We start from the raw sequence: 14,621 nt of genomic DNA on the forward strand, positions 1-14,621 counted from the left end.
ATTTTATATTCACAGCATTTAATTTACTATTTTTTTTCACACATCATTCTTTATTTTATTTTATTTTTTACATGTACCCTCTTTACCTTTCTTTCACCCTACATATTTTGGTAGCATGTCAAAATTAAAGGAGAAAAAAAAATATGTGGAAAAAAAGAAGAAAATAACAAATTAAAAGTTGGAGGTGTAAAATTTAAAAAACTAAAAATAAATTATAATATTTTATAATTTAAAAAAAATAAAAGAAGTATACTTATAAAAAAAAAGGAGGTATATATATCGTGAGTATAAAAGTTAAGGGGAGGCTTTAAGAGAAAAAGGCCCATTCTTTTACGAGGCCCAACCCTTGCATGTGCCTGTAAAAGTACCCGTTCGTGGAGAGGCAATTTTAGGGGTGTTATTGGGATCCGACCAATTCGATAAATATGACAATTTTAGTTAAATTAATTAATATGGTTTGAATTTTTTTTTCCAATCCAAATCAATCTAATTAAATTTAATTTTAAGTGGTTTTAGTATTAGATTTAGATATTTAAAATTTGAATGAATTTGAATTAAACTAATTAATTTATATTTTTTTTTATTTTTATTTAATTAACAATTAATATTATATATATATATATATATATTATTTTTGATTATTTTAAAGATGTTTTTGTGTTAAAATATGTAGATTCCATTACTATTTTTTTAAAATATTAAAAGAACCAATAAGAATTGTATTATTATATATTGAGTGTCATTTTCACACATAATAGTACATTTGATATCTTCAAGTATATTAGGAAAAGAAACCAAGATGAACTATTGAAAATCTATCAATTTAGTTAATTTTTGACAACGTATCAATTTAAAATCTATTTAGTTTGATATTTTTTATTTTAATTTTTTTAAAAATTTATTGAATATTTGATGACTTAAACTGAACTAACCCAATCAACATCATATTGGTTCGATTTGAGTTAAGCAAAAAAAAATGAAATATGAATTAATCTAAGTCAATTAAAATTAATTAATTTGAATTAAATTTTTACTTCAACCCGAACCTAAACCAACTCGATCATGAACTAAATTTCTTTCCATCATTATTTCATAACTTTCATTTTCTTTGATACTTGCATGCGAATAATGTTAAGAAAAACACTTTGTATCACACTCTTTTTATTGTACTATATTTTATTGGTTAACATTTATTAAAAATTACATAATTATGAGAGAGTCATTAATAAAATTAGATTCACCAACTTCTATTTTTCAATAAATTTATATCAATTAAAAAAATTATTTAAAAAAGTATGTCAGAAAGAATGTTCAGAACATTTTCCTTTTTATATTGTCTCTTGTTAAGTAGAAAGTCTATATCATTAAAAAAAACTTATATAATAGATAGTTGTCAGAAAAAAAAAAAGGTTTTAATTTCAGTTATGTGGCTTGGAATATCAAGTGGACAAGAGGACATGGATTAGAGTTGCATAGTCTAGGCTAAAAGTAGACACTCAAACAAAATCTTAATTAAGCCCAATTCTTAGATGGTTAGGTCACCTTTGTAGACCCTAATGCTAAAGGGAAAATTAGACAAAGTTTATAGGGATAAGAGTATTTTACTTGGGATGGAGGTACCAAATTGTAGATTAGGGTTGTTTGACTATCAAATAAGCGAAGATTCTTTATAATATGACCAAGGAATGATTTAAGATATAAAGCCACCAAAGGGATGCCATAAGTATGATGAGTGTGTATATGAGTTACAAGTTGCAACTCACAAATGTCTTTTTTAACTTGTGATTTACACAGGTTGTAAGTAAAAAAAAAAAAAAAAAGCGATTCATTTATATGTATATATATATATATATATATTTTTTTTTTTCCAATTTGGAACACCTAATCTAGTTGTTAGTGGGTTGGCCTACAAACCATTATTTGTTTTGTATTTTATTAATATGTTTATTATATTACGAAATTTAATTAATTATCAACGAGTATCACTATCAACCCGCAAAGAAAATAAAAAGTCACACTTGTTTATGTTTTTTTATTTGTTTCTTAAGTTAATTTATATATTTTTTTAACTTTTAATATGCAGGTTTGGTTAGTTAGTTTAACTTTAATGTGTTGTGGGAAGCGGGTGTGGACCAAAAACAAAAAAGTAAAGCCTGTTTTAAATGTGGACCAACCTGACCTATTAAATTTGTGGATCAATGCAAATAGGCCTAAATTGACCAGGCTAACCCATATACACACACACCTTTAGTAATAGATTAGGGTGACCTTTCATTTGCTTCTCATCAGTAATGAGAGATCTTTCATGCAAACCTCGTTTCTTAGTTATCAAGACATACCCTAGCTGGTTTGGAGGTAAAGTCATCCATATCTTTTAACTTTTAGCTTTGCTTCGTTGGTATTATAAGGAAAACACAAATCGCGTTCCCATAATTTACAAGAGGACTTAGACTAGACTAGTAATAAAATTATTATAAAAGAAGCTTATAAAAATAGTTGAGCGCAACCAAAGCAATTAATTTTTTTTTGTTTTTTGTTTTTTAGAGAATAAATAAGAGTTTAATTAATCTTGAAAAATAAAAAGGGTGGAATTATTTTAAAGTTAATCATCTATACAATACTAGTATAATTTTTTTTTACATTAATAACTAATTAAAATTTTAAATAATATTATGTCAGCTACTTATTTAATGAAATAAAAATAAAATAAAATAATTTAAAAAATATAAAATTTTACACTGACATTATATTAGTGATGATATATTATTTTATATATGTTTTAAAGAATGTTCTTGGAACACTAAAAAGAAAATGCTCTTAATTATGAATAATAATTGTTGAATGAGGCGGTGAGGTAGGTAAATAGGAGAGCGTTGTTTCAACGAGTTTGTGAGTTTTAGTCCAACTTGTTGAAGATGTTATCTGGCAGTGAGAAAAAGAAGCAACGAGCGCACTATCTTAATGAAAAATCAAAATAGAAACAGCAGTGTTGCTAATAAATTCGTTGAGAATGAGAATAAAGTTTGATCAATGGTTACGAAATTTGTTAGTAGTGATAGTAGAATTTTACCTCCTGGGTAAAAGTGGTTGGGAAATTTAACTTTAGAAATTGGTGAGTGGTAAGTGGTAACAGTGGGCGATGGCATGGCGTTGGCGATTGGGGAGGGAGTAGGGAGGAGACATTAGCGATGCACGTGTATTATAAAGGAGGGAAGAAAATAATAAATGAAAAGAGAAAAGGTGGATGAGAGAGGCATAAATAAGATGAAAAGGGAAGCGGAAAAGGAGGAAAAATTGGGAGAAAAGTTAAGGCGAGGGGTATTGGTAGGGAAAAGCAAGGCCCCGTGCACTCCAGTGTTTTACGCACATCAATTCCATTCTCTCTCTGCTAGAAACCTCGCCGCGGCTCTCTGGGAATTCAACCAACTCTTTCAAATGCATCGTCCTGCCAATAACGCCGCCGATCCGACCCTCCGCCGCCGCCATTACATCCTCCATAGGGACAAGGCTCCGGACACCTCCAACTTCCTTGCTGATGCTTCTCCCACTTCCCTTGATCAGGTACCTATTCTTCTTTCTCTTTTATTATTTATTATTTATTATTTATTATTTATTATTTATTATTTATCATTTATCATTTATTATTCATATCTGCTCACTGAATAGTGATCCTTTTGAAGAGCGTTGGGACTTATGTATACTGCTAGCTAGGTTAACAAATACTGATAGTTTTTTTTTTCTTCTTCTTTTCTTTATAATATATATGTTGACTTGTGGTCTATGTTGTTATTAGTGATTTATTCCTCAAATGTTGTTTCAGCGTCACCAATGTATTCTTTATTATGTTGCGCTGAATCTAAATTGCCTGATGTTTCTCTTTCCTTCTGTATGTATTTGATAGAATCATCTCTTTCATTGTGTCGTATTAGTATACTGCCTGCTTTCATTTTTTTTTTATTAAGCTGTGTTTGTTGAAGATCAAATAATAATATATTTCCTTGGTAATTATAATTGAAAATTTTAACTTAGTATTAATTGCGTCGATGAGCATTGAGACATGTTTAGATGGTAAAGTGAACTCGTGCACTGTAATGGAGGCAGCACTTCTAGTTAATTTTAACTGATTTTTTTTCTTCTTTTTCATCAGCCAGCCAGTGCGAGCAGTTTGAGGAGGCATGTTGCAGCAACTCTAATGCAGCATCATCGGGCAAATGAGAGAAATAACCATGCACTACAACCTTTATCTCCTGCGAGTTACGGTAGTTCCATGGAGGTAAGCATGAATCTTGCCCCCGACCATGAACTTCCCACCTTCTTTTCCTTTTCTTCTGGCTAACACTTTTAGAACTTGACTATGGAAAGGCACATGACAATATCCTTCTATGTAAACATGTTTTTTTTTTTTTTTTTTTTTTTTTTTTTTTTTTTAATTTTAAATACCAGAATTTAGGATTTATTTGAATAAATTTCTCAAAAAAATACTTATGTAAGAGAAAAGTAGGAAGAAAAATTTAAACAAGTTTCTCCATAAGTTAAAACTAACTTATGCATGAGTTAAAAATAAGATTTTGAAGAAGATAATAGAAGAGAGCTTATACAAATTTGCTTATGAACAAGCTAATTTTAATTTATGGGGAAACTCATTTCATTTTTTCTTTCTATCTTTCTCTCCTTGAAGTGTTTTTAGAATAGTTTGCCCAAGCAGACCCTAACCAATTTGACATCTTATATAATGTGGATACATGGTAGTCACAATTGCAATGTACAAGATCGATTAGGTCTTAGCGATTCTCTGAATTATGAGCTAAGAAATTTGGTCAACAACTGCTTTTTTCTGAGATAAGGAAATAGCATACCATTGACAGCTATTTGCTGCAGTTTGGTTTTCTGCCAAAATAATTTTTCAGAATGATATCTATAAATAGAATAATTGTACTAAATCATGAAGTTTGCTTAGAGAATGAACATATTACAAAGTTTGAGTCACTGTGTATGTGAATTTATTCAGAAGAAATCGACACTGAAGTGTCGGTTTTTCTAAAGATTAGTGCAAGAACTAGCTTCTTGTGCCAAAGTGTATTGTAATAGTTCATCATTCTTCGTCCGTTATGTACAAAAGATAGTTAATATTTATTCCTACTCTACTGTAGCAGCTTGTTTATTGGTGGATAAATATCCAATACTTTATTGAATGCTGTGGTTGTCCTTTCATGGGTTGCAGATGACACCTTATAATCCTGCAGCCACTCCTACTAGTTCCTTGGAATTTAAGGGAAGGATTGGGGAGCCGCATTATAGTCTCAAAACATCTACTGAACTCCTAAAAGTGCTAAACAGAATATGGAGCTTGGAAGAACAACATGCTTCCAACATTTCACTGATAAAAGCATTAAAATCAGAGCTAGATCATGCTCGTTTCCGGATCAAAGAGTTGCTTCGAGATAGACAAGCAGATCGACATGAGATCGATGACCTGATGAAGCAAATTGCAGAGGATAAATTGGTTCGGAAGAGTAAGGAGCAGGATCGACTCCATGCTGCTGTTCAATCTGTGAGGAATGAACTTGAGGATGAGAGGAAATTAAGAAAACGGTCAGAGAGCATACACAGGAAGCTAGCTCGGGATTTTTCTGAGTTGAAGTCCTCTCTGACTAGCGCTCTAAAAGAATTGGATCAAGAGAGAACAAGAAGAAAACTATTAGAGAACCTCTGTGATGAATTTGCCAGGGGAATAAATGAATATGAACAAGAGGTGCATACTCTGAAACACAAGTCCGATAAGGATTGGGTTCAAAGGGCTGATCACGATCGATTGATCCTCCACATATCTGAATCATGGCTGGACGAACGTATGCAAATGCAGCTGGAAGCAGCTCAGAATGGATTTCTGGATAAGTCCATAGTCGATAAACTAAGCCTTGAAATAGAGACATTCCTTAAAGCTAAACAAAATAGTAGGAGTACAGAAAATATAGCTGTAAGAAATCGCCGTAATTCCTTGGAATCTGTTCCACTGAATGATGCTGTCAGTGCACCTCAAGAGGTGGGTGATGATGATGATTCTGTGGGTAGTGATTCAAATTGTTTTGAGTTGAACAAGCCAAATAACAAGGGATCTAAGGTACATGAAGAAGAGCCTGATGACAAAAATTTTGAGGAGACATTGAAAACCAACCACACAAAGAAAAAACCAGTACCACGAGAAGGGTTAAAACATCGTAGCCCTTCTAGCCTGCAAGTGAAGTTTGAAGAGCAGATAGCATGGGCCATGTCATCTGATTCACATAAGAAGTCCCAGTCAATTGATGCAGAGCAGGGTAAGACCACAAATACTAGGCTTGTTGAAGGGACTATATCTGAAAAGTCTGAACACTTTGAGATTAACGAAAATGATGGTTCTGAGAGAAAAAATAACCCCAGTGAATTGCACAGCTCCAATAAAAATCACATTATTGATAATCTCATAAGAGGTCAACTTTTGGCATCAGAAGGTGGCAATATGCATGCTGAAAATAATTACGGTGAGGCTTCCTGCAGCAATGCTGGGTGGAGGAATCAAGCAAGCCCTGTGAAGCAGTGGATGGCAAAACTCGCATCCCAAGACCTTGACATATCGGAGGCTTCTAAAGTGCCTTCAGGATCAAAGGAGAGTAATACTTTGAAAGCGAAGCTTCTTGAAGCTAGGTCCAAGGGGCAGAGATCGCGATTAAAAGCCTTGAAAGGGTCCTTTTAGAGGTTGTTTAGCATAAACATGTTGGAGAATTCGGGTAGGTAATAAGTTGTTGGGGAATTTGCATCCAGATGATGTTTGGTCATTACACTTCCCTCGCGTCTCTTCCTTTCATGTTTCTGCTTTGTTCATAAATTTTACTTTTTTATCTGTAACATATTTCTCCTTGGGATTTTATTCTCTATACTACTGTAGATGTTGTCATATCATGTAGCTACAAGAATCGGATCGAGTTTTGAGAAGTGAAAAACAAATACAATTTTGGTTCATCGTGCTTGGCATTGCTCACAAAGAGAATGATGATATGAATGAAAAAACTGCTGGATGAGCAGTTGTAAATCTAAGCATTGAAGTTAACAAAATTTAATTATTAATTTATTGTGTAGTGAAATGAAATGAATGGATGAGATGGATGCAGTTTTCCTAAAAATTGTAGAGGATCAAAATCCTAATTTTTGTGGGGTTGGGTTCAAAATAAGCGATTGGCTCGTAACTAAAATCTTTTTAAAAATTGTATTCCCAGTAGTAGATCACTCAAGTTGCATATTAAATATTTAAACTTATGAGAACTATTATATAAATATATTCTTAAAACAATTTTACATGTAATAATTAGCAGTGAATATGTATAAGAATAACACAAAACAATGAATATCTTCCTATGAAGAATAACACAAAATATATGCTAATTATGAATTTCTCTTTATGACGAGAAAGCAAGTCTCAAGCCAATTGAAGGAGGCTCATGATATATACACCTTCTTTTTTTATAAGTACACCTCCTTTATTATTTTTTAAAAAATTATAAAATATTGTAGTTTTTTTTAATTTTCTAATTTTACACCTTTAACTTTCAATTTGTTACTTTCTTCTTCTTTTTCACATACTTTTTTTTTCTCTTTTAATTTTCACATACTACTAAAATAGGTGGGGTGAAAGAAAAGTAAGGGAGTGCATGTAAAAATTGAAAAAATGAGAGAAGATGTGTAAAAAAAAATATTGAATTAAATGTTGTGGATGTAAAATTTAAAAATTAAAAATACAAAAATACAAAATACAAAATAAAAAAATTAAAAATATTTTAAAATTTTAATTATTTTTTAAAAAAAGAGGTGTACTTATAGAAAAAATGAGGTGCATATATCATGAACCATTGAAGGAACCGCGGACAAGTTTTGGGTCAATGGCTCATGATATATACACCTCCTTCTTTTTACAAGTACGCCTCCTTTTTCTAAAAAAAATTATAAAATATTATAATTTTTTTTATAAAAAATTTAATTTTACACTTTCAACTTTCAATTTATTACTTTCTTCTTCTTATTCACACACATTTTTTTCTCTTTCAATTTTCACATGCTACTAAAATAGGTGGGGTGAAGGAAAAATAAGGGAGTGCATGTAAAAATTGAAAAAAGGAAGAAAGATATGTGAAAAAAAAGTACTAAATTAAATTTTGTGAATGTAAAATTAAAAAATTTAAAGCAAAAAATTAAGAATATTTTAAAATTTTAATTATTTTTTTTTAAAAGGAGGTGTACTTATAAAAAAAAAGAAGGTGTACTTATAAAAAAAAGGAGGTGTATATATCATGAACCTCAGAGGTGCCGAGAAAAAATAGATGGGCCAAATTGGGCTGGCCCGAACAGGGAAATCCAATTGAAGAGGCGTGAAGTGTGTCTGCGAAGAAGAGCGAAACGCAGACGGCGTCCGTGATGGCAGCGTCGTTCAGGTGGATATTACAATTACACAGGGATGTTCCAAAAGCCGCACGCTTCTACTCCGAAGGCTTGGATTTCACCATCAACGTTTGCACTCTTCGTTGGGCCGAACTTCAATCTGATTCTCTCAAGCTTGCCCTCATGCACTCTCCCAAGTACTCTTCCCTTTTCTCATGCCCTCCACCTGTTTGATAATTTGTTCATTCCAATTAGCAATGACCACTACGTACCTGATGCTTTATTAACTTTAATATGCCCCATAAATGTATTAATAACGAGAACCAACACAAATATACTGATGAAAAGAGAAATAAAATTAGAAATCATCGAGCTTTACGCTTCTATGTAGTTTTGTATCTTGTACGCGGATCACTTTTGTGAATCATCTCAACATTTTTTAGCATTTAAGACTACATGAAGTGGACCATTATTAGTACTGAATTAGTGATTTTCTTCAGTGACATGATTGGTTTCATATTCAGTTCATTTGCTATTCTTTTTCTACGTTTTACTGATAGCCCAAAATGTATATATATTGAAAGAAATGTTTGGTGTGGAATATTGGATGGAGTGGTGATTCAATTTTAATTTCACAGTGACCAAGCCTCACAGAAGGGGTACTCATCGCTTCTGTCATTTACTGTGACCGACATAAACAGCACAGTAACTAAGTTAATGGCGTTAGGAGCTGAACTAGATGGACCAATAAAATACGAGGTTCATGGGAAGGTATTGTGATTCATTCTAGCTTTCATACTTATTGACTTGTAAGGTCTGATGTGATTTTACCCGTGATCAGGTTGCAGCTATGCGATGTATTGATGGACATGTCTTAGGCCTCTATGAACCTGTGTAAGATACGTTGGATAGGAGATTCAGTATACAATAGCCTCTTTTGTCATGGTAACTGTTTTTTGCCCGTTGTGATATTGGGGAAGATAGTGTTAACATGTGATAATATATTATGCTTTTTCTTTATGGATTCCCTGCAATAATTGATAGTGTTCTCTTGTCAACAAGACCTATAGCAGCATGATGTAGCGTGTGAAGCAATAGAACTGAGAATAAGGCAAAATGATTAGAAGATTGAAAAAAAGCTATTCAGATGCCTTCAAATTATCTGTCTTGTAGATGGGGTTTTGGCTCCATCCATATCTGCTACAAGTGACAGGAAATCACCTTTTCTGTTTTTTCTTCTTAAGGAGGATAGCGTCTCTTTCTTACCTGTTGAATTTTGATTGAATTTTCGTCTCGTGTATTCTTTATCTCAGTATTTGGTTCTTTTATGGTTATACATTGAAAATTGACGTTTTCAATTATAACAGTAATTGTAGCCTTCGCCCTGCAATCACTCAACGATTGAATTATTTGATTGCCGACGTGGACTAATGTGTTTTTCGTGTGCTAATACGTGATTTGGCGTCTGATAGCCATCAGTTGAAAAGATTCATGTGATACACGAAGATAAGCCCCATATCATGTTCTGCAAAACTCGTTAATGTAATGTAAAAAAGAAAACTAAAATGGAATGTACATCCCAATTTAACGACTCTATCCTAATTTAGTAGTAATTAAGTTAAAGAACGTGTTGCTGCATCTCTCATTTATATATCACCCATTTGAAAATCCGGATTTTGCTCGTTGCATTAGTTATGTTTGTAGTTTCAGTGATCTCTCCAACACCACACAAGATACAATCTCGCCATCCGTGGGAATAGGGGTGGGAACAAAATTGCAACCCGACCAAACTCGGAAAATTGAAAAAAAAATTTAGGCGATTTCAAGTGAGTTGTTGAAATTTCAGCTGGTAATAGATTTAAGCAAGTAATTTCGATTTTAAAATTTTAAATCTACTGAAAATTAATTCATCTACATCTAGTGCATGTTTGATTTCACATCTATGATCTAAGTTTAAAAAAGAATCACATCAAAATTGATGCAAAAACAATTAATTATTATTTTTATTAATTCACATTCAACCAAAATTGATGTGAATTGAAATATGCTTTTAGTTTAAACTAAACAAAATTCAACATATGCTTTTATTTTATTTTATTATATATATATATATATATATATATATATATATTCTATATAACAATGGTATTATATAAAATCAAAAGATGTTATAATAAAATGAAATGCTATAAATTAAATAGTTAATGTAAGATTTTTGGTTTATAATTAAAATATAATTTTAATATGGCCTTTGAATCATAAGAATTGAAAATTAAAAAGTGGGTGTTTAGTCCTTTGACATTTTGAATCAAAACTTATTAAATTACATAATTATGATATATTTTTATTTTGAAATTTTTAGAATTATATAAAAAGTTAAAAGTTTCAACGATTATTATTAACTATATTTAAGTTTGAATAGTTGAAACTCGACATGATCCACTCAAGACATGTTTAATCCAAAATTTCTAACTATATTAAAAGGTCAAAAGATTATTAAAAGGTCTAAAGATTATTTTTAACCATATTTTAGTTCAAATATGCATGATCTATTTGAAATCTATTTAATCCAAAATTTTAATAAGTCGAAATAATATTAGAACAAAATAAGTCTAAATTTATAACACATAATTTAATGCATGTTTGAAAAATTATTTATTTATGAACAAATAAATATTCTTTATTTTCAATGCATCAAAATGGAAAGTAACAATTTGTTACTTCTTTGTTAAATGGATGTTTGGTAGATTTTAACAATAAATCAAACTAAGTGTGTGTTTAGAAAATTGTTCAATATCCATTAAACAATGTTTTTTTTTTTTTTTAAATTTTCCAAGCTAAAACAAGTGGTCTATACCCTAATTCATATTAGACATCATGGTTTCTAATTCGGTCAATGTCCTGTGCTACGTATGGGAATAAAAAATTTAGAGGGAATAAAGCAGGTATTGGACAAGTTAACATTTTTGCATTCGACCGAGTTCTTAGCTACATATCAAGTGAATATAATAGCCCCGATGGGTTTAGGTCAACATTAATTTTTCACTTCGTGACACATGATGTGATGTAAAATATGTAGTTATAGACCCACATCAATAACATTTAATGGTTCAAAATTTATTAGTTTAAAATTATTTTAAAACAATTGAACCCTTTATGTCAATCGGAACACGACTGCCCTTAAATATCTTATTGCTTGGCAGTACTACTTTGGCTTATACATATCTATGAATGAATCAAAATCTTGTCATCTAATATAAGATTTTCTCTGAGTGAGGAACTTTTACCGGTTACAGCATATGTATAACCTAAGAAAAAAAAAATCCACATGTCAAGGATAGTGGTGGTATAGTTGTTCGTTTTCTTAGAGATGCTAAATTTTGCTAAAGCAACGTGCACCTATTGCATAAATTTATATTTCTCTCTCTGTCGCTCCATTATAAAATTGAATACGCAACTACAAATAAAGTTGTTCTTAATTACTTTGATTAAATAGCCACCTAAAGTAAAAGCCACTGCATTCGGAACGAGAGATGTGAATATTAAGCTTACGTGTGGAGGACTAGGGCAACGTTTTTGCATTCTCTCTTTGTGCCCTGCAACAGTTACAACGTTTTAGCAGTCATATGCACTCTGTAGTATCCACATTCAAAATGTTTGTTCCATTTGGAATAAAATATATATAAATGGAAGAAATCAGAAATAATTGTACATAAACAGAAGCTACATGATCTTGCAGTTAAATTTGCTTTCAGTAAGAAATGACAGTTTTATCCAGAACGCACTGTATATGTGATTGTGCAATTTCATCATGCATATGTAAGGGAAGTGAAGGGTTTTTGATAAAAAATTATTGTTTAGTTCAAAAGTTAGAAAAATAGAGAAATAATTAGCGGAGAAAAACCATTCTTCTGATCTTCACTAACTTTTGTCTAGACCTCCTTTAATAATTAATAATATTAATAGGGAAATTTATATTTTCTTCCTATCCTCTCTGGCTGTCTCCACTTAACAGTCCATTGATGATTTGTGGGGTTGAGGTTTGATCACGTTTCATACCCTCGTCCACGAAGCTTTGTTCTTTCTCTTATTTCTTCCTCTTTATCAAATAAAAACTTGACCAAAGAAGGACCGAACAATATCCCAAATATTAAATCCGATCGAATTAAACAAAATACTAATTTTCTTTTTTTTATAAAATAAAATAAAATAAAACGTAGTTGAACACGGATCATGCCTTGATGGAAGCATCTTGATTGATTTGCTAGATAACCAATGCCAGTCACGGAAGTTTATAAATTAAATACCAAATAAAGAAATCTCATATAATAGTATCAATCGTTTCCATATATGTTCTCCACTAGTAAATAAAAGAACATATATTGATAATGATAATGTTATTATTGTCGCATCAATTCAGATAATAAACTCCTTGTAGCACTAGGTTTTACAAACATGCAACTTCACTTCCTCAATTCTCTAGCTCTTAGAGGGAAAAACAACTAGAGCCACTCTTGAATTGACTAGCTAACGTAATATTTGCATATTATAGGACGATCTACACAGATTCGCAAGTGGACTATGATCGATTATTAATTTATTAATTTCCATATCTTATGATGATGATAATGGACGAGACTTTTATGATAATAACAAACAAATCCACTTCACTAACTCTTGATACTTTTCCAGATCGGTTGGAAACATCTAGGCCCCGGAGAATAAAGGGAAATCAAACTTTACCTAAATTAAGTGTATTCGCAATGCAAAATTCCATTGTCAAATCTCAAACACTATGTAGTGTGTATAATGTGTATATTAAACTTGGCGAGATGAAATTCGGGTATTTGATTTTTCTTAAATTGCTTTTATTTAGTCTGAAATAGTAACTAATTGCCAATGACAAACAACTTTAGTTCTTGTGTTTGTTAAAGATAGAGCAATGATCAATATAATGATAGCATGGATAAAGTGATGTTAGATTCTGTACAAGTGGGAATGACTACTATTGCCTCGTTCAAGATTAAGACAAGAACACCGTATGTAGTGTCACTGTCGAACTCCCAATCACTGCTCTTAATTAAGAAAAAAAAAAAAAAAAGAAGAGAAAACCATTAATTTCTTTTTCTAAAACTATGTATCATCACGTTAACCTTTATAAAATTTATCCGATCCCAAGTATAACGGACACAAGATTTATCCGATCCTAAGTATAATGGACACAAGATTGTTTTATCTTAATTAGTGATCTTGAATTTGAATATTAGGTACATAATTATTTTAAATACTTGAATGAAAAGTTTTGTTATATATAATAGTCCTACCAGTTTAAATAACACTCTCTTTAGTAAAATAGAAGATAAATGTAATATAGATGAAATAATTTTTTTATAAAATTTAGTTGTTAAACTAATCTCTAAAAAATTAAATTAGTAAAATATTAGTGTCACTATCTCTAACACTTTCTTTATTATTAGTTTAAGTTTATTAGAAATCACAAATGAGTTCCGTATATTATGAGTTTCTCTCCTCATTTTGTAGTAGAATTCACAAATTTTGAGTGTCAATATCATTTAAAAAGTATTATCAAATTTTGTAAGTCCTTATTAAAATCAAAGTAATATAACATGGTTGCATGGTGACAAATTAAATTTAGTTTAGTGATAAATTTTTAGAAAATTAAAGTGGTATAGAAAATTAATAGACTAATTTGTTGATTAATTTTCTTTTTTGTTTAAATAAAAATAATGTTTTCATACATTGAGTTTTTTCTTTAAAAAAAATCAGTCATAATGGTAGATATTTTCTTTAGTGACACTTACATTAACACAAAAATAATGCATTTTTTAATTTATAAATATAAACAAATATTAACGAGAAAACCACTGCCTATATTTTAGTTAGTGTAGTTATAAAGTGAAGTTGCGTGCTGTCTCGTGTTTTTGTTTGAGCTTGAGCTTAATAGTTTTAATCAGTGTATATATATATATATATATATATATATATATACATGGTACTTTGTGCTGATCATGGATTGTCAAATTTTTATGTTAATTAATTTTTTTACAGCATTTTATTTAATTATGAATTCATATAAAAAAAAATGAATAACTTGGTTACTTTCTATATCAAGTATCCACCAAAAAAAATTTCAAGTGAAGCTAGCTGGTATGTGAAGTATTTGTACTATTTTTTTTGCATTTACTCAAAAA

At 30.7% G+C, this 14,621-nt stretch overlaps 2 protein-coding genes across 4 annotated transcripts; both read left to right on the forward strand.

The window, feature by feature from the left end:
* The first annotated feature begins 2,787 nt into the window (after positions 1–2,787).
* Positions 2,788–6,999, forward strand: LOC109789994 (uncharacterized protein At5g41620). Its single transcript, XM_020349079.3, has 3 exons — positions 2,788–3,561; positions 4,148–4,273; positions 5,222–6,999. Exons 1-3 carry the CDS (start codon positions 3,226–3,228, stop codon positions 6,731–6,733), a joined length of 1,974 nt encoding a protein of 657 aa, XP_020204668.1. The 5' UTR covers positions 2,788–3,225; the 3' UTR covers positions 6,734–6,999.
* Positions 7,000–8,337: 1,338 nt separating this feature from the next.
* Positions 8,338–9,773, forward strand: LOC109789993 (uncharacterized). 3 transcript variants are annotated; one of them, XR_014430533.1, is made up of 4 exons: positions 8,338–8,606; positions 9,048–9,180; positions 9,258–9,354; positions 9,472–9,773. XR_014430533.1 is itself a non-coding variant. In XM_020349077.3 (4 exons), exons 1-3 carry the CDS (start codon positions 8,446–8,448, stop codon positions 9,305–9,307), a joined length of 351 nt encoding a protein of 116 aa, XP_020204666.1. In that variant the 5' UTR covers positions 8,345–8,445; the 3' UTR covers positions 9,308–9,354; positions 9,472–9,773. The 3 variants fall into 3 exon arrangements, 2 of the variants coding, with proteins under 2 accessions (XP_020204667.1, XP_020204666.1); XM_020349077.3 differs by having other exon boundaries at positions 8,345–8,606; positions 9,251–9,354; XM_020349078.3 differs by having other exon boundaries at positions 8,339–8,606; positions 9,258–9,773.
* The last annotated feature ends 4,848 nt before the right edge of the window (positions 9,774–14,621 follow it).

The sequence above is a fragment of the Cajanus cajan genome, chromosome 11 (genome assembly GCF_000230855.2).
Source record: "Cajanus cajan strain Asha chromosome 11, NIPB_CcT2T_4, whole genome shotgun sequence".
Classification (NCBI taxonomy): domain Eukaryota; kingdom Viridiplantae; phylum Streptophyta; class Magnoliopsida; order Fabales; family Fabaceae; genus Cajanus; species Cajanus cajan.

What these genes read in the sequence shown, in the direction of transcription:
- LOC109789994 (XM_020349079.3), top strand. Translation starts at nt 3,226, where the DNA reads ATGAAAAGAGAAAAGGTGGATGAGAGAGGCATAAATAAGATGAAAAGG. An exon ending in CTCCCACTTCCCTTGATCAG is followed by an intron (nt 3,562 to 4,147) that starts GTACCTATTCTT and finishes CTTTTTCATCAG; the next exon opens with CCAGCCAGTGCGAGCAGTTT. An exon ending in GTTACGGTAGTTCCATGGAG is followed by an intron (nt 4,274 to 5,221) that starts GTAAGCATGAAT and finishes CATGGGTTGCAG; the next exon opens with ATGACACCTTATAATCCTGC.
- LOC109789993 (XM_020349077.3), top strand. Translation starts at nt 8,446, where the DNA reads ATGGCAGCGTCGTTCAGGTGGATATTACAATTACACAGGGATGTTCCA. An exon ending in GCCCTCATGCACTCTCCCAA is followed by an intron (nt 8,607 to 9,047) that starts GTACTCTTCCCT and finishes TTAATTTCACAG; the next exon opens with TGACCAAGCCTCACAGAAGG. An exon ending in AATACGAGGTTCATGGGAAG is followed by an intron (nt 9,181 to 9,250) that starts GTATTGTGATTC and finishes ACCCGTGATCAG; the next exon opens with GTTGCAGCTATGCGATGTAT.